The sequence below is a fragment of the Lepidochelys kempii genome, chromosome 14 (assembly GCF_965140285.1).
Source record: "Lepidochelys kempii isolate rLepKem1 chromosome 14, rLepKem1.hap1, whole genome shotgun sequence".
NCBI lineage: Eukaryota > Metazoa > Chordata > Testudines > Cheloniidae > Lepidochelys > Lepidochelys kempii.
In genome coordinates, this window is record NC_136393.1 from 39,280,731 (window position 1) to 39,300,619 (window position 19,889).

General features: G+C 51.5%; 1 protein-coding gene across 1 annotated transcript; it reads right to left on the minus strand.

Annotated features, from left to right (window-relative positions):
• Positions 1-15,277: 15,277 nt before the first annotated feature.
• Positions 15,278-19,888, minus strand: LOC144929463 (uncharacterized). Its single transcript, XM_078848895.1, has 7 exons — positions 19,751-19,888; positions 18,885-19,037; positions 17,848-17,994; positions 17,327-17,458; positions 16,519-17,183; positions 15,736-15,924; positions 15,278-15,631 (listed from the first exon to the last, which is right to left on the minus strand). The coding sequence occupies exons 1-3, from the start codon at positions 19,886-19,888 to the stop codon at positions 17,899-17,901; spliced, it is 387 nt and encodes a 128-aa protein (XP_078705021.1). The 3' UTR covers positions 15,278-15,631; positions 15,736-15,924; positions 16,519-17,183; positions 17,327-17,458; positions 17,848-17,898.
• Between the last annotated feature and the right edge of the window lies 1 nt (position 19,889).

The window sequence follows — 19,889 nt, forward strand, 5'->3', positions numbered from 1 at the left end:
TCCAAGGATATCGGGTAGCACGAAGTAAGGCTCAGATTGCTCTCCCGCAGGTACAGTACCTCGGGTTCTACATACAGCAGGGGGAACGCCAGCTTTCAAATAAAAAAATAAAAGCCATATGCCAAGTTCCTATCCCGAGTAATCGCAAGCGGCTCAGAGCATTTCTGGGGATGGCAGGCTTCTGTAGAATATAAATCCCAGAGTTTGAACTATAGGCTAGACCCCTGTACGACTGTGTAAAAGGAGCAGACCATGACCCCTTTCATTGGACCCCAGAGGCTGACAGGGCATTTAAAATCCTAAAAAACAAGCTAATGGAAGCCCCGGCTCTAGGTCTGCCAGATCTCTCCAAGCCATTTCAGTTGTATGTACATGAACGAAAGGAGGTGGCCCTGGAAGTACTCACACAGCTGCTAGGAGCATGAAAACGTCCGGTGGCATATTTTTCGAAATAACTGGACCAAGTAGCCAAGGGCTGGCCAGCGTGCCTGCGGGCAGTGGCAGCCACCGCCCTGACCCTGGCACAAGCAGAGAAACTGACACTAGGGGGAACAATACAGGTTTTTACACCACACATGGTACGCGCTTTACTGGATGTTAAGGGCGGCCTCTGGCTCACACAAGCGCGTATGGCAAGATACCAAGCAAAGCTCTTAGAGAACCCTGAGGTCACGCTGCAGCCTTGTCCATCCCTTAACCCTGCCACCCTCTTACCAAAAACTGAGAAACAGAAACATGACTGTTTAAAAATCATAGATGCCCAATATTCTAGCCGCCCGGACTTGAAGGATGTGCCCCTCCCAAATGCAGATTATGAGTGGTACACTGATAGTAGCAGCATGGTAATAAATGAGCAAAAAACGGCGGGTTATGCTATTGTAACCCTCAGTGACACCGTGGAAGCTGAAAGTTTGCCCGCTGGGACCTCTGCCCAGTTGGCTGAGCTAGTGGCCCTGACCCGTGCACTCGAACTGTCCAAAAAAAACCAGGTCAATATTTTCACTGATTCCAAATATGCTTTTGGGGTGCTGCATGCTCCTGCTGGCCTGTGGAAGCAGAGGGGAATGCTGACAGCCCAAGGCTCCCCAGTCAAGTACGGGCCCCAAATCCTCCGGCTTCTAGAGGCAGTGCAACTCCCTTTGGAAGTGGCAGTGGGACACTATAAGGCCCATCAGAGGGAGGATCAAGATGTGACCAGGGGTAATGCCAGGGCAGATAAAGAGGCAAAGCATGCTGCCACCCTGCTGTTCCCTCAGACTAAAAACACCTATATGCATGCCCTTATCCCATCAGTGGGGAAGCTCCCGACCCCTCAGTATTCTGGGGAGGAGAAACAGCTAGCTGACAAACTTGGTCTCCAGGAAAAGGAGGGATGGCTTCATTCCCCAGAAGGGAAAGTCCTCTTACCAAAGGGCCTAATTCTGCCAGTATTACAAAAATTACATCAAACCACTCATGCTGGCAGGGAGGCACTTATCCAAGTAATAAAAAAGTACTTCATAACCTCCAGACTCGGAGCCCTAGCTGCCCAAGTACAAACAAAATGCCTAGTCTGTCAAAAGAATAACCCCCCAATCAGGACACCCAGTACCACCAGCGGCCCTGGAACCCACTCCAGGCCCCGGACGGGTGTGGCAAATAGACTTTGCTAAGTTTCCCCGGACCCAAAAGTTCAAGTATCTCCTTGTCATAGTAAATGGATTCAGCAGATGGTCAGAAACCTTTCCATGTCTCAATTGCACTGCCAGGACAGTGGCTCTCAAGTTTGTTAAAAAGATTATTCCTCCCTTTGGACTTCCCCAGTGAATAAAATCTGACAATAAAACACACTTCACGTCAAAAATCGTCCAAAGCATCTCAGACACCGTACAGATTCCCTGAAAACTCCATACACCCTGGAGACCTCAAGCCAGTGGGGTAGTGAAGTGGATCAATCAGACCCTTAAGCAACATCTCTCGAAAGTATGCCAGGAGGCCTCCCTACTGTGGCCTGATGCCCTGCCCCTAGTTCTGCTCCGCAGCCGTGCTCTCCCAAAGGGTAAATTAAAGCTCAGTCCCTTTAAAATTATGTTTAAAAAAACACGGCCTATAAATAGTACACCGCTTATGTAAAAAAAAAAAGTAAAAATTAAAAAACAAGTTTCTCTCTCAGTATATGTGTTCCCTGTCTGCTGTTCTTTGTCTCTTCACAGGTATGCTAAGGATTCCCAGCCTCTACCCTTGGACTCACCCATCCACTCCCTGCAGCCTGGTGATTCAGTGCTTGTACGTACCTGGAAAGACGAGCCCCTCCAGAAAAAGTGGAAGGGTCCTGTTGGTCTCCCACATGGCAGCAAATGCCGAGGGACACAAGAATTAGATTCATTATACCCAGCTGAAAGACGTGTCAAACCCCCCCCCACCTCCCGCCCCCCGGCTGAAAGGTAGACCGTGCATTCAGCCCCCTCCAGTGAAGATCTTAGACTAAAATTACTATTTAAACAGCAGCCCACCAAAAAAGCAAAAAAATAAATAAAAAAGTATATTTTATTCCCCCTCTTAGCCATGTGCCTAACCGGAACTGCTGTTTCAAGCATTGTACCCGTAGATACCTGGCTGGCACTGGCCCAGAGTGCAGTGAACGCAACGTCGTTCTCAGAGAACCTTATTCTCAGAGACTAAGGCAGCAGCTCTGGCCTTTTCTTTCGTTAGTATCCCTGGGCTTGTGGTGCATAATTACCACGCAGTAGAGCACCTTGCCTGCACAGTGGCAAAGGCCATTAATTTAACCTCAGCCGTCCTGGCCCAACTCTCACATGAGTTGGGGGAAGTACGTCAGGGTATGCTACAGAACAGGCTGGCTGTAGACTATTTACTTCTACGCCATGGTCACCTATGCCAGGAGTTTGCAAGCATGTGTTGCTTTAATATAACAGATGCAGAGCCGTCCGTAAAAGCTGATTTCCAACGCCTAAAGCAGCTAGCAAAGAGCATTCATCAGCAAACCAGAGAAAATTAGCTAAGCTCTCTATTTTCTAGTTGAAGCCTTTCCCCGTAGCTAAATAAGTTATTTAGCCTATTATTTAAGTTTTTTTTCCTGTATGAATCATGTTATATTTACTATGTTATATATAGTCCTGGTAAAAATGCTTATTTTGCATAGTTTTAAAAATCTTAATTTTATGCATAGCCCGCTAGTAAGTAAATAAAAATAAAAAAACTCAAGCAATAAAAATAAATAGTCTCAAAAAAAAAAATGTTAAAAACCCCAGGACATGGCCACTAGTTAAAGTAAAAAAATAAAAGGCCATAAAGGTCAAAAAAGTCTCCCTGCTAAAGCCCTAAGAGCTTCTTCTCAATCCCCCTTAATAAAATTCAGGCCTGGCTGGTTTGAGTAAGCTCTTTTGCTCTTAAAACAATGTAGCAGCCGCATATAATGCCTCATAGTGTAAAGTTTGCTAACGCCAAGTTAAAAATAATAAAAAAAACAGCTACAAGGCCAAACAAGATGTGCTGGTCGTTTAAGTTGCTAAAAATGCTTGTTAAAAGTTGCAAAAAATAAACATTGTTGTAAACCATATAAAAAAAGCAAAATATTTGTGCAAAGTTTTAATTACCTAATGTGTAGTGCAGTCGCATTAAGGAATATAAAAGTGTGTGTAATGACCTGCTCTAATGTGCAAAATTTAAAATTCTATTCCCCCTGTACCTTGTTTGCAGCTGCAAATAAACTTTTCTGCTTCTCCACCCCATTGTGATTATTAAGTGACGCATACCGGGTAACAAACCCCCCCTGCTGTTGTTCGCCTCTGGCACTGGGTGCCGGCAACACCTCCATGAATGTAATTCTCCTCCCCTCACAGTGTCTTCTACAGCGCCTTGCCTACTGCTGAGCTCACTGACAGAAAAGCAAGAGGGAGCGAAAAGCTGGGATGTGGCCACTAGATGGGGACAAAGAGCTGCATCCGCTGGCCAAGAGCAGCTGGGGGAAGCCTGGGAGCAACAGGTATCAGAATAAGCAGGTCAATCTCAGACCGTGGCCTAGTTTCCAGACATCTCTGGGCCGATTCTTGGAGGACAGAGCTCCTGGCAAAGCCACCCCCCAGAGTCAGGCCCTCAATGGTTCTCCCAGAGCAGTGGGCCGTGGGTGCAGCAATGGTGCAGAGATCGGTGTGAAATAGGAAACCCTGCAAGATGCTGGCTCTCCCTGCGGTCCCTGACCCCTCCAGGGGCTCCAGTGCAGCTCCCCTATACGCAGGCAGAGCTCAGAGCAGAGTCCGCAGCAGCCCCACCCCAGTGAGAGCTCCCAGTGAAGGCAGAGGCCTGGCAGAGAGAGGAGAGGGGCACAGGCAGGTCAGCGGAGAGCTGGAAGGTGGCTTCCACCCCAGGAGGATTAACAGAGAAAGAAGAGCGGAGCTGGGAGAGCACAAAACAGAGACACCCCCCAGCAAATCCCCCCCGCCCTCAGACACCGAGATCCCGGCCTGGGAGAGCCCTAGCAGAGGGGTTCATTCCCCGATACTTACTCATGACAGTTGCAGCAAGGGGTCGTTGTGGGGTGGGAGGAGGTGCCACCCCGCTCTGGCTGGCTGGCTTTGGAGAGATACAAGGGTGAAGAGCGCGGTGAGGAGTTGGTGCCCTGGGAAAGAGGTGGAACAAGAGTAGGGGCTAAGGGCCGAACAGGGGTGGAGCATCTACGGGGAAAAATAAGTCAGTGCCCGTGGAGGGGAAGGCCGGGGGCTCTGTTCCACGAGGGCTGAGCATGTCAGAGCAAAACTCCTGAGCAGCGTCATTGTGGCCTCCCCCTGAGTGTCCCTGATTCCCCAGGGTATACTGCATTTCCCCGGCTCCTTCCCTTGCTAGGTGTAATTTCAGAAAATCACTCTCCTGTCCCTAACTCCCACAGCCGCTGTGTATGAGCCACTGCCAGGCCTCTCTAGATGGGCTAACATCTGGATCCTGCCCAAGCTGGTTCTATCCCACGTGGCCAATTGCAAGTGACCAAAAAAAAAAAAATCACAAGTCAGAGCCCCCCTGAAAAACGATTGTTTTTAAAGTCTCGTTGGTTTTAAGCCAACAAGTTTGGGTTCTGTTCTCCAGCTCCTGGTGTTGGAGCCTTTTTTGGGGGGGGGTCACCTTTTCAAGCTTTTCTCCCCATCCAGGAGAGCAAGATCATGAAAAACTTCTGCCAAGAATGGCCAACCCCGCCAAAACCTTCCACCAGCACCGGAAAACAGTTAGTCCCAAATTGGGGAAGAAACAAAACAAAAAACCCCACATCATCCAAACCATTTTTGGTTTTTGAATTTTCCAACAAAAAATTGATTTTTTCCTGTTAAAATGACACTTTCCACAAAAAATGGTCTTTAATCGAACACCCAATTTTCCCTAGCACAAAATGTTGATGGAAACATTTCAGTGTATTAGTTAAAGTTGCTGTGAAATCCCCACCTCCCCATACCTCCCTACCAGCACCAGCCCCAGCACCTATGGGGCGTGCAGCTGTGCAGCCTGCCTGGCTGTAGGGCCCCTTCCCTGCCTCCCAAACAGCAGCTGGAGCCAGGGAGCCATCGGGGATCCCCACAGGGACTGGCTGCACTTGCTGCTGCTCAGCTCAGCCCCACAGGGTCAGCATCAGCCTCTCCCCACCCCTTTCCTGGGCAGAGAAGCGGCAGTACCTGGAGCTCCGCTGCCCTGAAGATGCCCCACGGGCTGCGGTGCCTTGGCGCAGGGAGAAGCTGCTGGATGCGGCTGGGCTGGGGGTGAGCGCTGGGCTCGGGAACCTCTGGGACAGCCGGGCGGTCGGTTTGCGGGGCTGGTCCTGCTCCTGTGAACACAGCGCGCTTCTCTCCAAGGGGAGCTTGAACAGGGCCTCCAGCCCCAGCAGGAGGAAGCGTCTGCAACAGCCCCGGGGACCCAGCACAGAGACACCCCCGACCCCAGTGAGCTCCCCTGGGGCAGCAGCAGCCTGGCCTGAGGGGAGAGAGGGAGAGAGACACAGCAGGGGAGAGTAATGGGATAGTTCTGGTTTTGCACCGTGCAGGGAGGGAGAGCTCAGCTGAGCACCCAGGGCAGGCAGGGTGTTAGGGCAAGGGGCTGACAAAGGAGGAACTAGAGAGTGCCTGAATCCTGTACAATCCTCTAGTAAAGCTCAAATCTTGACCGCCTCAGGAAGCAAAGCATGGCTCGGAAAACTTTCCTCCCATTGCAAAGCCATTCCGGAGTTGTTAAATGAATCTCTAACCGGCTCTGTTGATCGTCTGGTGGAACTGCCCATGCCCCGTTTACACCACCAGCTTACTGCGCTTTCGTAGAGTCAGGTGACGGGGGGCTGGCCTTAGCTTTTGGTGAAGTTGCCGCCGATCTCGCCCGTTCCTTTTGCGCCTCTGCCATGCCGTGGGTCGGGGTGTTTCTGGGGCTCTTCCTTCCAGCCCGCCCCTCTGGGTTTTTGGATGGCACCTCAGGGAAGAGATTCCATCTCCCGTCTGGCCCGTTCAGTGGGGCTGGAGTCCTAAGCAGAAAAGGGGAGGGGGAGGTGTGTTGTCTGGGGGTTAGAGAAGGTAGAGCTGGGGCGGGCGGGGGGGGGCATGGCGGGGGGGCAGCTGCAGGGCCCATGTGTTCCCAACACCTCCGCATGCCCCTTTCTTCAGGCCCTGTCCCGCCCAGGGGCGCTGGAACCATTTGTACAGTGAGGGGGCAGAGAGCCACTGAGCCAAACTGTAAACCCTGGATAAGATGGAAACCGCTTCAAGCCGGGGGGGGAGGGGGCGGCGGCCCCGCTAGGTCCAGCACTGGTGGTCCTGCCCATGTCGATTTTACAGAAAATATTTGGGGCTTTTTTGTCCAGTTTTTTTATTTTTATTTATTTATTTGCAAATCCCCAGCTGCTGGCTGAGCAGGCGAGACTGAGAGGCGCAGAGAATAGGGACGGAGGGAAGAGCGCGTGGAAAGAACACACAGAGGACGGGGGAGGGATTATTTTGTAAACTTTCTTTGAATGCAGTTTAGCAGCTGGAGGCAGAGAGGATTGGCCAGCGCCTTGCATCCAGCCAGCCCCACTTGATCACAAGCAGAGAATCCCCTGGCAAGCCCCAGGTTAGGGAACTGGGGCTGCGGGGTGGGGCAGGGTTGAAGCGTGTGTCTTCTCGAGCAGGGGGAGTCGACCTTGGGTTTTAAGGTCTTGGGGCTGGGGGGAGCATGTCCTCACTGCAGAGTTAACTGGAGTTATGGACCCTGGGGGTTATAATCTGCTTGCAGAGATGTGCTGTGTAAATGCATGAGATGAAATCAGATCTGGTGCCGGCGTGAGAGGTGTGCATGGCGTGATGGGGGGTGTGTGTGTGAGTATGAGAAGCAGCCCTTGTTAATTACACGCTGCCCACTCATGGCAGGGAAACCCCAGCACTCACCTCTAGATCTTTCTGTGATCTACCTACAGGAAGGAGCAGGTGGATGTGACACCCCTTCATTCCCTGTCTTAGGATCTTCCCAGGCCTTCCTCACCTCTGACTCCGCTCTCCCGGTTGATTGTTAGGGCTGAGCTCTGGCTCTTTGTCCGGACAAGCCCCAGCAGAAAATGCACAAGCCCCATGCCTGTAGAACGAATTGTAAGAAGCTTGGGGTCACATTCTTTTAGATCAAAACCCCCTTTGTTCTGCCACAGCAAATATCTCAAACTTTTTGGTAGCAAGTTGTTCGTTTAAAATCTTTTTGTTTAAGAAGAGTCCTACCTCTCTTCGAGCCAGCATTGTTGATGTTCCTGGAGATGTTTTGCTCAGTCATGGAATGTCGGGGGTTTAAAAAACGCCATGGTTTGCTACGAAAAAGCTCTAAAAGTCTTGAGCAGGTTTTGCAAAATAATGCTCAGAGTTCGGCTCCTAAATCCAGGTATAAATGGGCAGCGCCCTGCAAATCTGCAGAGATCCGCTTCGTAGCCGTGGATCGTGTGCAGAAACAAATGTTGTACTCGCACAGGGCTCTATAAACGTGGCCTGATGCACAAGAGTGTGAGACCCTCTCGCTCTCACTGCAGCTGCTGAAGGCCTGGCACTTCAGTGTCCTTACAGGACCAAGAATGGACGGAAGGACATGAGAATAATTGCATTGCACGCTTCCCGTTGTGCTGCCCTGCAGCAGAATTGCATGAAGTGCAATGGGTGGGGAGTGAAGGGTTGTCAAGGGGAGAGGTACCTTCAGGAACAAGACCACCTGAAGGGGGAACCGGCACCTATAACTGAGCTCCTCCTGGTTAGCAGAGCTCTGTGGTTCGTTTTCCGCTGTAGTGCTAAGATTCTTTCCTAGTGTTACATGGGGAAGATCTCAGCTGAGCATTTCCTGGTTTTCTAACAGCTGAGTTTGGGGCAGTGACACCCCGGAAGGGCCTGGGGAGCAGAACTGCCTGTTGGTCAGCAAAAACAGGGTGGATTTGATTTTAAATCAAATTGATTTAAATCACTAGTCAGGACGACTCGATTTAATCATGGATTTCTACATAAAAGTGTATTCTTGTTGGTTGTTATAACCTTAATACATGTTCTTCACAACTCAGAGATAGATGTAGGTTTCATTTTTAGAAGGTACACACTATACATTTTTAAAGGGTGATTTATTCTGAAAACTTTTCAGATGAGTTTTACAGCTATCTCAGAAAATGAATGATTGTTTGGTTATTTCATTTACCCAAGGTTATTGAAGCAGATAGTTCCCCTCCCAATGACTTCATAAATATCTCCAATTCAACAGGTTAATCGTTAATATTTGGAGGATTTTCTTGCCAGGCTGTATATCACCTCTCCATATTTATTTACTTATTTATTTGAAAACATTTTTGCTGTTAACAAGCATGTTACCTCTGGAGACACAAATCCACAGTTTGAGAACTGCAAAACTAAGCATCTCTGATGGTATCTTCTAGACTGAGCACTGAATCCCATTGGGTAGATAGAAAGATTAACCTACACAATCTATACAGAAGCCTGTGGAACCCCATAAGATTGGGTCCTTCATCCATGAAGTATTGGAACTCATTTACAAAACTTTTCTTAAACATTACATGAATATATTGTCTCATACTATAGAATTAGAATTTATCATCCCTATTCCATGATGAGAGATCTTGGAGCTAGAATGTATCTTAATTAAAACTATCTTTAAATAGCTTTTTGAGGGGCAAAAACCATTTTATCAAAAAAATCCAATTTTTTTTATTTTTTTTTAAATCATTGATTTTTATCCACCCTGGTTGCAAGTGAATAGCAAAGGTGGTCCCAGCAGGGAGCCAGAGTGTCCAAATTCTTAGTTGGTGGGAGAGCCTGTCTGTGAGCATCTGTAAAGCATCTCACTTCAACAGTGACTGGTTGAATGATTTATTGTAAGGGACGCCCTTTCTCAGACCCTTTCCCTTTATTGTCTCCCAACCCCTCACGTCAGTCCCTGACCCAGGATTGCCAAGCCAAACTCAAATACAACTTGTTTGAAATCTCACAGCTCGCCAAGATTACCTAATTGTCCAGGTGGCTGAGCCCGTTTTCCACAGGGTCAGTCTGAGTTCAAGTCAATGCCGCAGGGCATTTCAGGCTGCTGTCCTGTCTGATCCAGCCCAGGGGACAATATCTGATGCTTCAAGGAAAAGCAAGAACCCGCTGTAACATACATGGCTAGTTTTACCATGCTGTAAATGCAGGTGGGGAATTAATTACTGACCTCGGTGGCGTTCAGACTATGTCCTGAAGCATGGGATTGGGCCAGAGGGACAGCTAGCGCTGGACACAGTGTGTAGGGTCTCAGAGTGGGAAGTTCCTTGGAGAATTCCACTGGGTGGGAGACTCAGCTGTGAAGGGAGGGGGCGGGCAGGAGCATCTCATAAACCCAAGATTGGAATAACTGAAGTATAGTTCCTTTTACATGGAGCCTCAGCTCTCTGGAAACTCTGCAAACACTTTAACCACATGTTCAACTCCATCTGTAGGAGTAGCCTTGGATCGCAGTGGGAGGGCTCAGGTGCGTAAGTGTTTGCAGGATGGGCGCTCAGGGCAGTCCCTGACACCAGGGCAAAGCGGATGTGACGTGCCACTGTCTGGATTTGGGAGCCTGCCTGCACACCAAATTCACTAGGTGGTGGGTGCATGACTGCAAGGTGCTGGGCTGGGGAAAATCAGCCCCGGGTGGTTATTTTGAGAAGAAAACCAGAGCCACTTCTGGGGTCTTTCAGCTTCTAATGCCCTTTCTCTTCTGCAGCTGGATGTAAGCCTATGATAAAATCCTTCTCAATGCCAAGTCAGTGCCATAAATCACTGGACTGGGTGCAGGAATCAGTAGGCGACGTTCTCTGGCCTGGGTTATGCCAGGGCTCAGACTAAATTATTCTTCCCAAAACTTTTAAAAGCTGAGCCCCCTCCTCAAGGCAAAGAAACCAATCGTGCCCCTCACCCATCAGCAATGTGTTAGTGACCCCAGCCCCCATTTTCCTGTATACATCTTCAAACCCCACCCTTCCCACCATGGCTAGCCCTTCCCCATGCTTCAGGAGACGCTGGAGGAGATGATCCTAACCGTCCCCTCTAACCTTAAGAACCTGAGGGACCCCATCTTGGAGCATCTTAAAAATCCCAGTTCCCAGAGTCTGGAACAGGGGCTGCTTTGCCGGGCTCACCTTTCTCCCTCCGTCAGGTTGGCCGATGGGGATAATGAGCCTGGAGATCTCATTCCCGCTGCTCTGAGTGCTGCCCATGTGCACTCGACCCAACTCAGCTCTTACTGTACCCCAGGAACGTCTTCATCTTCTGGGATCCTCATGGCAGCAGTGGGATGATTTAACGGAGTCCCTTAGTCATGGGGCCTTTCTCTCTCTTTTGTTTCAGAGCCAGCGTCCTGGAATCGTCTCATGGTGCGTGGAGTGGTGGGGGTGGTGGGGGTGCTGGTCTCACTATACCTATGTGGGTTTTGGAAAGGTAGAGGGAAAGTGTTTGCCTATTCGCAACTTGTCCTCAGGAAGCTGCTGACTCATCCCTCCCAGTAGCCTGGAAGTCCGCAGGATTCCCAGGAATCTGAGCTCCCCGCAGTGTGTGACAGGGACGGGGACCAGGCTCAGGGAACCAGGAACAGGAATCGAGACCCAGCCCTGGAGAATGGGGAAGGAGACCTGTTTGCGATTTCGTATCCAGTCTGCTGAATTGTTCACGTCCAGACCCTCCCCCTAGTTCTTAAAAAGTCAAAGCATTTCATTTAGACACTTTCCAAACAAACCATTTTGATTTTTCAGTTTGAAACTATTTTTTATTTAAAAATGTCCTTCACTTTTATTTTAAAAATTCAAAAAGTTATAACCCTTGAAATGTTCCTGGGTCTTTTTCTTTTTTTTTAAAGCTTTTTGGTTCATCAATAATTTGGAAAAATGTTAGTTTTGTTCAACCTGAAACCGTTTTTTTTCCATCTCTTTTTTGGAATTGCCAGTGACCAAAAAATTCTGTTGCCCAGCTCGAGGGGCGGGTGAGGATTTTGGCGGTTATATGGTGGGTCTCTAAGTCCCCTTGTTGCTCAAAGTTTTCTTACTGCAACAAATTAATTTGGGATGAGGGCAGGATGGGCAAAAGCTTCCTAAAAGTGGTGGTGGGGGGGGCTGCTGGCACAAAAACTGTGGCCCACCCCCTGTGCCACCCTTTCTCCTCGAGGTCCTGCCCCCTCAAACTGCCCTTTTCCTTGAGCCCCCCCCCCCCACCGCCTTTCTCCCTGAGCTCCCACTTCATGCTGCCCCTTGCCCCCAAAACACTGCCCTCCCCACTCCCTTCTCTCCCCCATCATCCAGTCGCTCACACTTATGGCCAGTAAAAAGTGGTGGGCCCTGGTCTCCCCTGTTCTGGCACCCCTGGATGAGAGTGGGAGAGGATGAAGAACTCCTTTCAAATATAACTCCCCGCCACCCTCAGAAAAGCACAATTTGCCAGCAACAGCAAAACATGCACCTAACCAACACGGGCCAGTCGAGCTGTGTTGTGTGTGACATTCCCGTCTTGGGGCGGTTTATGTCCTGGAGAATGTGAACCCTGCAGGCCTGGGTGTTTCTCTGTGTAATGTGACCTCAGTGCTCCTGATGAGAGCCATTGTTTGTAAATGTTTCAGTAGCAGACATATTTATCATTCATGTACAGACAGACATTTATTCACAATTAGAACTGGTCAAAAATAGGGAGGGTGGAGAGGGTCATGAAAATTGAAGAAGAAACCACTCCCCCCCCATATTCTTCCAAACTTATTTGGAAATGTTTTTAATGATCAAATTTTTGTTTCGTTTTGGTGGGAAAAACTCCATGTTCTCTCTCAAGTGGGCAGAGAAATCCAAAATGTTTTTTTTAAAGAGGTAACTTTTTTCAAATGATCAATGTAATCCAAAGTGGCATTTTTAGTTCAAAGGTTGCATTGTCAGTGTAAAACCCTTTTGAACCAGCTCTGTTACTGTATAACAAGATGAGTTTATTTTTCATGATGCATTGTTTGGGCCAGGTTCCAAGTGGCATTTCAGTTTTTGCACAGCTCTTCTCTTCTTGCATCTGCACCTCTCATAAGCTGTGGCCTTAATCTTGGGCCTGGAAACACTTATGTGCATGTTTAACTTTAATTACTGCTGTGAATAATTCCATTTCAATGGGACAACTCTGAGATCGGCTTTACACTACGGCCCTATATCGGTGTACCTAAGTCATTTATTTAATTTTCTTTCTTTTATATGTGAAAGTTCTTGAGAGGTTAAAGCAGGTAAAATACATGAACAGGTTCGGACAGTCCGAGTTTGTCCGTGCAAAGTGACAGCAGAGATGTGGGATCTGCTAGTTTTCCATAAGTCTCTCAGGGTTACCCAGGATAACTTTGGGGATCTCTGTCTTGCATCGGGAATGTTCCCTGAAAGTGTCCAAACAGCTCAGAGCTACAGAACCATTCCCTGGATCCATTCTTCTAGCTGTCTTCCCCAGAAAGCAGTCTGGCAAGTGTTCCTGTCAGCTCATTGCTAAGTTATCTGTCAAAACACTAGAGTTTTCAGGTGCCTAAGTAGCCCCTGGAATCATGGTGAAATTATCCTCCCCGCCACCACCAAAATTGGAAATGGTGCCCCGGAGTGCACGGTACCCTACCGTGCTTCCCCCATAGGAACTGCATGAACAGGCAACTCTGCAAGTTCTCTGCATGCCTCTGCAAGTGACCCCCATGCCTCTCCATTTCCTTGGCCACATGGATCCTGTCCCCATGCCCGCGGTGAATCCAGAAAAAGAGGGAAAAGCTCACCACTGCGACCACCTGAGGGCGGTGTTGGGTTGAGATCAGCTGGTCAAAGCAGGCAATAGGGACAGAATCTGAGACTTGAAGCTCCTCGAGCGACCTCTGAACTTTCTAGACCTGCCCTTCAATCAGACACAGCGATTGTAAAGTTGAATGTGATAGTAACTAGACCCATTTTAAACCCTTCACCACACAAGACAAAGCCCGTAGGATTCATCATGAACTATTTATTTCTCCTCCCCTGGCTCCATGCAGCCACCAGCCACCTTGAAGCTTTCTCTCGTCTCTCCCAGGCTGGGCTCACTTGATTGCAGGAGATCAGCGGAGGGTCCAGCTTTGCTCTTTCGCTTCCATTCTTCACGTCTTTGGGTGGCTGCATTGGCAACTGAGCAGCCTAATGGAAACACTGAGTCCTCTGTCTCGGCAGGCAGGCCCAGCCGCCAAAGCCAAAGCCTCCCTGAGAACAGGGGGAGGTTCGCCTGAACTCTCAGGAGTGGAGGCTGGGCCCATAGGGTAGGGATACCATATTTGAACTTTCAAAAAAGAGGACACTCCGAGGGGGGGGGAGAATGGTAGCCCTGCCACCTATCTACTCCCTCCCACTTCCTGCCCCCTGACTGCCCCCCACACAACCGCCAACCCATCCAACCCCCCTGCTCCTTGTCCCCTGATCGCCCCCTCCCAGGACCCTGCCCTCTATCTAAGCCTTCCTACTCCCTGTCTCCAACTGCCCCCTCCTTAGACCCCTCCACCCTAACTGCCCCCCTAGAACTCCAGCCCCTACCTTTCCCCTGTCTACCCTGCCCCCTATCCGCACCCCCACCCCCTGACAGACCCCCGGCTCTCCCACACCCATCCAACCACTCCCTGTCCCCTGACTGCCCCCGCAGAACCCCCAACCCATCTAATCCCCCCTGCTCCCTGCCCCTGACTCCCCCCCGAACCTCTGCCCCGTCCAACCCCTCCCGCTCCCTGTCCCTTGACTCCCCCGACACCCTTTTCATATGCCCACCCCCTGACAGGCTCCCCCCAGAACCCCTCATCCATCCAACCCCTCTTGCTCCCTGTCTCCTGACTGTCCCTTGGGACCCCATGCCCCTTCTCCAGCCCCCCCGGCCCCCGTACCCTGCTGCTCAGAGCAGTGTGTCTGGGGTGTGGAGCCAGACACAGTGCCGTGCTCCCCCACAGAGTGCGCAGCTCCCCCTCCGCCCCCAGAGTGCTGCATTGGGAGGGAAATCCCGGCCCTTTGGAGAGTTTTACCAATTCCTCCCTGAGGGCAATTTAAAACCCAAAAAGCCGGACATGTCCGGGAAACTCCGGACGCATGGTAACCCGACCACAGGGACTTCAGGATCTGCAGCTGCTGCCACCTGTATGGTGAATCCTCGGACTCGTCACCAAACAGCTCTTCCCCATTCTGCAACCTGGCCCCATGGTCTGACCGTGCAGGAGAACAGAAACCCTTTGGGACAGCAGGAGAGTCTCCTCAATGCCGCACTCTTCGCATGGCTTCCCGCGGTCATCGTGAAACACGACTATCCTGCCCCCAGGAGTCTCTCAAGGAGCTGCTGGCACAGTCACTGGGCACCCACTCGTAATGGTCTCGGGCAGTGGCATTGCAGAGAGAGCTGAGCAGACCATCCCTCTGTGACTTCCTGAATTGCTGCCAGGACGGATTCTCCTCTGCGCTAGGGAGAGTCCCCGAGGACAAGCAGCTGTGGTGGGGGAGGGGGCAAGACAAACACTCCCCATGAGCCCTTGACTAGCAGATAAGCAGGACTCTGGGAGCCAAGGCATCGGTGTGTCTTGCTGGGAGAGCAGAGCTGGAGAGCAGAAAAGGGCATTGGAGGAATTGTAGAAAAGTCATTGTCATGGCCGGGTCATGGGCAGCCAGACCTAGTGGTAAGAGGCAGAGTCCACACTCACAAGACAGGAGTCGAGAGTCAGCTGGGTCAGGACACTGGAACAGCAAAAGCAAAAGAACAAATTGTGTTCAGAACCTCAAGTCAGGTGAGTCACCCTGAGTCCAGATGCCAGGAAATCAAGCCTGGGGAGTGGGAGCAGGAACAGCCAACACACGGTCCAGAGCCGGGGAGGTTCTCGGCTGTTCAGAAAGCTTCTTGTTCCTGCTGCTGGTTTAAGGAGGTCCCGGGGGCCGATTAGCTGCTCTGGGACTCTGCCAATAGGAGCTTCAAACTGGGTCTGGACTTCGTCAGTCCTAGGTAAGCTGTTTTTCGTAGGCTTCCAGGTGGCGTGCTGGAGGGTGGCTGCTCCCAGGAACCCTGCAGACCCGGGTTAATGACCCATGGGTCAGGACAGTGAGTGATCTCTCCCTGCTCAAACCTCCTGCACGAAACAGTCTCCAGGGTCCCGGGCGCATCCTCTGAGAAGAAAAAAACACAGTCATGAGGACAAATAGGCTATGGAACAGGAGCCCCCTCTTTCTTGCAACAGCCCCAAGTGCCCAGAAGAGTGGACGGTTCTTACCTCCAGGAGATGCCTGGGATCTTCCATCTAAGCCTCAATGGGACCCCTGTTGCTTGGTCTGACAGGAGGAGATCATCTGTCCCCACTGCTCCCTGCGCTGGGCTGGCTGCAGCACACATCTGTGTAAGAGGCTGGGCCAGAGAGATGTTACAATAAGGGTCCAGGCACCCCAGAAGGAAAACAGAGGGTCTGAAACCAGAAGACGAAGCAATCAAATCAGCGGATTCGACAGAGAAGTTTTCTACCCTACAGGGACATCAAAGAAGGTCTGTAAGGAAAGCTGAGATGTTAGTCTGGAAACTGCTAAGGCAAAGAGTGTGACTTGTTAAGATTCAGTTTTAGTCACTACAAAGTGTGTTGTGTTTTGTTTCTCTCTTTGAAATTTGTCTCTTTCTCTTGCTTAGTATCACTTAAATCTCTTCTTTGTTACTATACTTCCCAAACCACCTCAGTGTTGTGTGTTCGAGTGAAGTGTGATTCTCCAGCCTACCCAACAGGCTGAGCTGTGCCCTGTCTCTCTGAAGGTAGCGAATAATTTCTGAGCGGTGCTGGGCCCAGAGTCCAAGGGCAGTTCACCAGACATCTTGTGGGAAGCCCAAAGAAACCAAAGGAGCAGGAGAGATTCCGGCCCCACTGACCCATGGGAAATTCCCACAGAAGAGCCTACCCAGGGCTCTAAACACGGCCACTTTGGGTGTGTACCAGAGTTCACTCACTGCTAGATGCTGGCCAGGCCTTGTGTCATTGCTTTCTCGCTGGGCTAGCAACCGCGCTCATACTCACTCTTGCAGTTTGTTGGCTGGGAACTCAGCCCTCCAACCAGGTGACTGTCCTTTACTCCACTCCTTCCTGGGTCGTGCTCTTTGCAAACAAAGTCCCAAAATGTCTTGAACAGAAACAAGGCCTTCCACCCTCGTGGGGAGTTCTTCCTCAGCCTGATTTCGGTTCGGCCTGCCCTTCTTGGGTTTCTATGGTCTTCTATGTCCCCTTCCTTAGGGACAGTGAGAGAAGCCAGTCCTACCCTGGACTCCAGGGTTTGGCCCAAGGCCATCTCCTGAACAGCTCGCTCTGCTTCTGGACTTTTGCTGCTGTTTTCCCTTGTTTCCCCTCAGGTGGGGCTCACTTGGTCATCAATTTGGCCTAGCCCCAGGCTAGGCAGCCATAGGCCAAGCCACCCTGTTAGATACCCTCCTCCTTCAAATCCGGTCCAGCCCGGCTGACAGGTTTGCTGAGGGGATGGTGAAACCCCATTGCTGATCAGAAGGAGGTCAGAGTCTGTTCCCTACGAGCTGAAGGTCCGTTTGTCCTGCTGCGGCAAGTGGAGCTGGAGAGCGGAGATGTTAGGTGAAAGAGACTGCATGATGGAGTTGGAGACTGAGGGACGGGAGCCTCCTCCCAGAAACGCTCCCAGGAGAAGAGGTTTGAGGAGGAGTTCTCTGGGGAGCCTCCTGCTTGGAACAAAAAAGGGTGGCACACTGATGAAGATGTCTCTGTCCCAGGGATGGGGGAAGCTCCCACCCAGGCTATGCAGCAGGGATCCCATTTCTCCCCCAAGAAACCCATTTTGCCCAAAGAAGTCAATGGCTCTTACCTCCAAGAGGGAGTGGGCTCTTCCCTCTAGGCCTCTTTGAGAACTACTACTGCTTGCACCCATCTGGGAGGCTGTCACACACCCCAGGACCTAGAAGACACGGGGGGAGGAGGCTCCTCTTCATGTCAGACTCTGAGAGCCCAGAGAAGGGCCAAAGGAAGAATAAAGGGCAGGAGATGAAGCTAGCCCGGAGCCTCTGTCCCATCCTCACCTCCTCAAAGGTGGAGCTTCCTGAGCTTCAGTTGGGCAGACAGTCTGTAGCCCTGACGCAAAGGTCCTTCTGCGCCATATGGGGCAGGAAGATCTCTGCCTGGGAGCATGGGAAATGGGATGGGGGTGAGATCAAGGAAAGAGGGGAGGGATATGGGTGTGAGGGAAAGAGCTCCTGCCCCAGATGAAGATATCTGGGGGGCCGTGGGAAGGACACAGCTCCACAGAGATGGGAGAGAGTTCCTGTGAGTGCCAGGGGCCTCCATTTCTGCTTCCACTAGTCCCCCATTTATAGTGAGACACAGCAGTACCTGCAGCAGGGAGCAGGACTTGCTGAACAGGGAGGGGAACCTTGAAGAGCATCAGATGAGCCACAGCCCTTGCAGCGCCTCGGGCATCTGGTGCAAGTGCCGAATCATGTGAAGCTGGCCCATGACCTTGGCTGTGACATCCTCATGCTGCAGGGGAACGAGAACATGTCAGAGACTGAGACACTCCCCAGGAATCAGGGAGGATGAAGGGCACCTGGAACCAGCACCATCATTTCCACGCAGCAGCTGCTCATGTCTGAGTGGTAGATTCACCCTCCTGACCCCCAGGATGGAGGCTTGCTGTCCTCTCTAGTGACCTTCAGTGCCAACCCCCCTCCTTGTAGGGTGAGCTCCTGCCACTTCCCCATCAGTGCCCCTGACAGCTGTTCCACCTCCAACCCACCTGGGGACACCGCTCAAGTTCGGAGAACCCTCTCTTCCACCCCTACCTCCATCCCCACCCAGGTAGGGCAGGGAGGGGGCTCTAGAAGGGTGGCGGTGGGTGGGAGGGATTCTGGCAGCAGTGAAGTGGAATGGGGAGAGCTTGAGACCTTTCCCCAAGACACCCCAGTGACAAAACCTGAAACCACAGGATGGCAGCCCTGGTGAATGGGGCAGGTCAGCAGCCCTGACGACTGAATCCTCCCAATCTCTCGAGAGCGGGTCAGGCCCTACCAGCAGCAAGACCAGCTTTCCACGCCCATGTGCCTCAGTCAGTCACCATCACCAGTCAGTCCTTGGCCTCCCAGGATGCCAGGGATGGGAGCAACTCTCGATGGTGGCTGGGGTGACATGGACACTAGGCCATGGGGAAATGGGTGCAGCTCTGTGGGGCAGGAAAGGTTCCCAGAGGGCACTTAGGGGACTCTCCTGTCCTTCCCAGGAGTGATAGCAGAGCACCACATCCTAAGAACAGAAGTCCATGAAGGCCAGAAGTCCCCACTGGGCTCCTTGCTACCAGGCCAGCAAATGGCGAGAGGATGGGAATGAGGCCCTGGGTCCCACCCCAAGCTTCTGAGTCGATTGCAGCTGCTTACCGTGTCCCCCATCAGTTGCTGGGCTTCCCCCAGGAGGGAGTAGACCAGCACCAGCCCAGCCTGGCTGACACGCAGCAGGGGGTCGTGGATGGCCAGCAATGCTGTCTGTACGAAGGATCTTCTCTGCCCGACGGAGAAGAATTTTTCAAAGACCTAAAACCAAGAGGACATGAAGCTCGAGTAGATTGCCCAGAGCCAGCCTCCAAGTCCTGGCGGTACAATGGCGTCTAGTGCCCCAAAGGGCGGGGAAGAGAGCTGCTGTGGCCAAGGCAGTTCATTCCCCAGGAGGCTTTCAGGGTCCCAGGGCTCACGGAAGCCCCTTTATTAAAAGGTCGCAGATGCTGAGGGACCAAAGCCTCCAGTGGCTCTTTCGGGAAGGCAATTTATGGCAGGGGCCAGGATGGGCTGGAAATGGATCTCTAATGTGGGTGAGCAGGCCCACTCTGCTGTGCAGGGCACAGAGACGACAGGGGACTCTGTCTTGCTTCCAGCAGAGAGATCTCCTGCACCTCAGCGGCTAGAGGAGTGTGCGTGTGTTGTTGAGGGGAGGAGGGGGTTGGAGCTGACAGACCAAAGGTCTCTTCCCCGCAGCTTAATGATTTCTCTCCTCGCTGGGAATGGCCTCTGCAGCTCCTTGGTTTCTTCAAGGGGAATCCAACCTGCAGCCTGACAAGAACAAGGAGACTCCTGGCCCAGTCCCAGTGTGGGACCTTTGGCACCAGCGTGTCCCACTGGTTGCTGGATGAGGAACTGTGAGCTGGAAATAAGGAGCAGGCTCTTTTCCTGTCTTCAGGAGGCCTCCACTGCAGGGAACCCAGCCAGCTACACTCCCTGAGCTGTGTCATGCCCTGGCACAGTGCCCTTACCTCCCCCACTCTGGCTGTATTCTTGTAGCCTAAGAGCCTTCTGTCCTGGTGCCAGTCATAGCACCAGAGATCCTCCACGTCATGTATGGTCAGACCTGGAAGAGAGAGAGAGAGAAAGAGAGCGACTTTTCTCCTCATT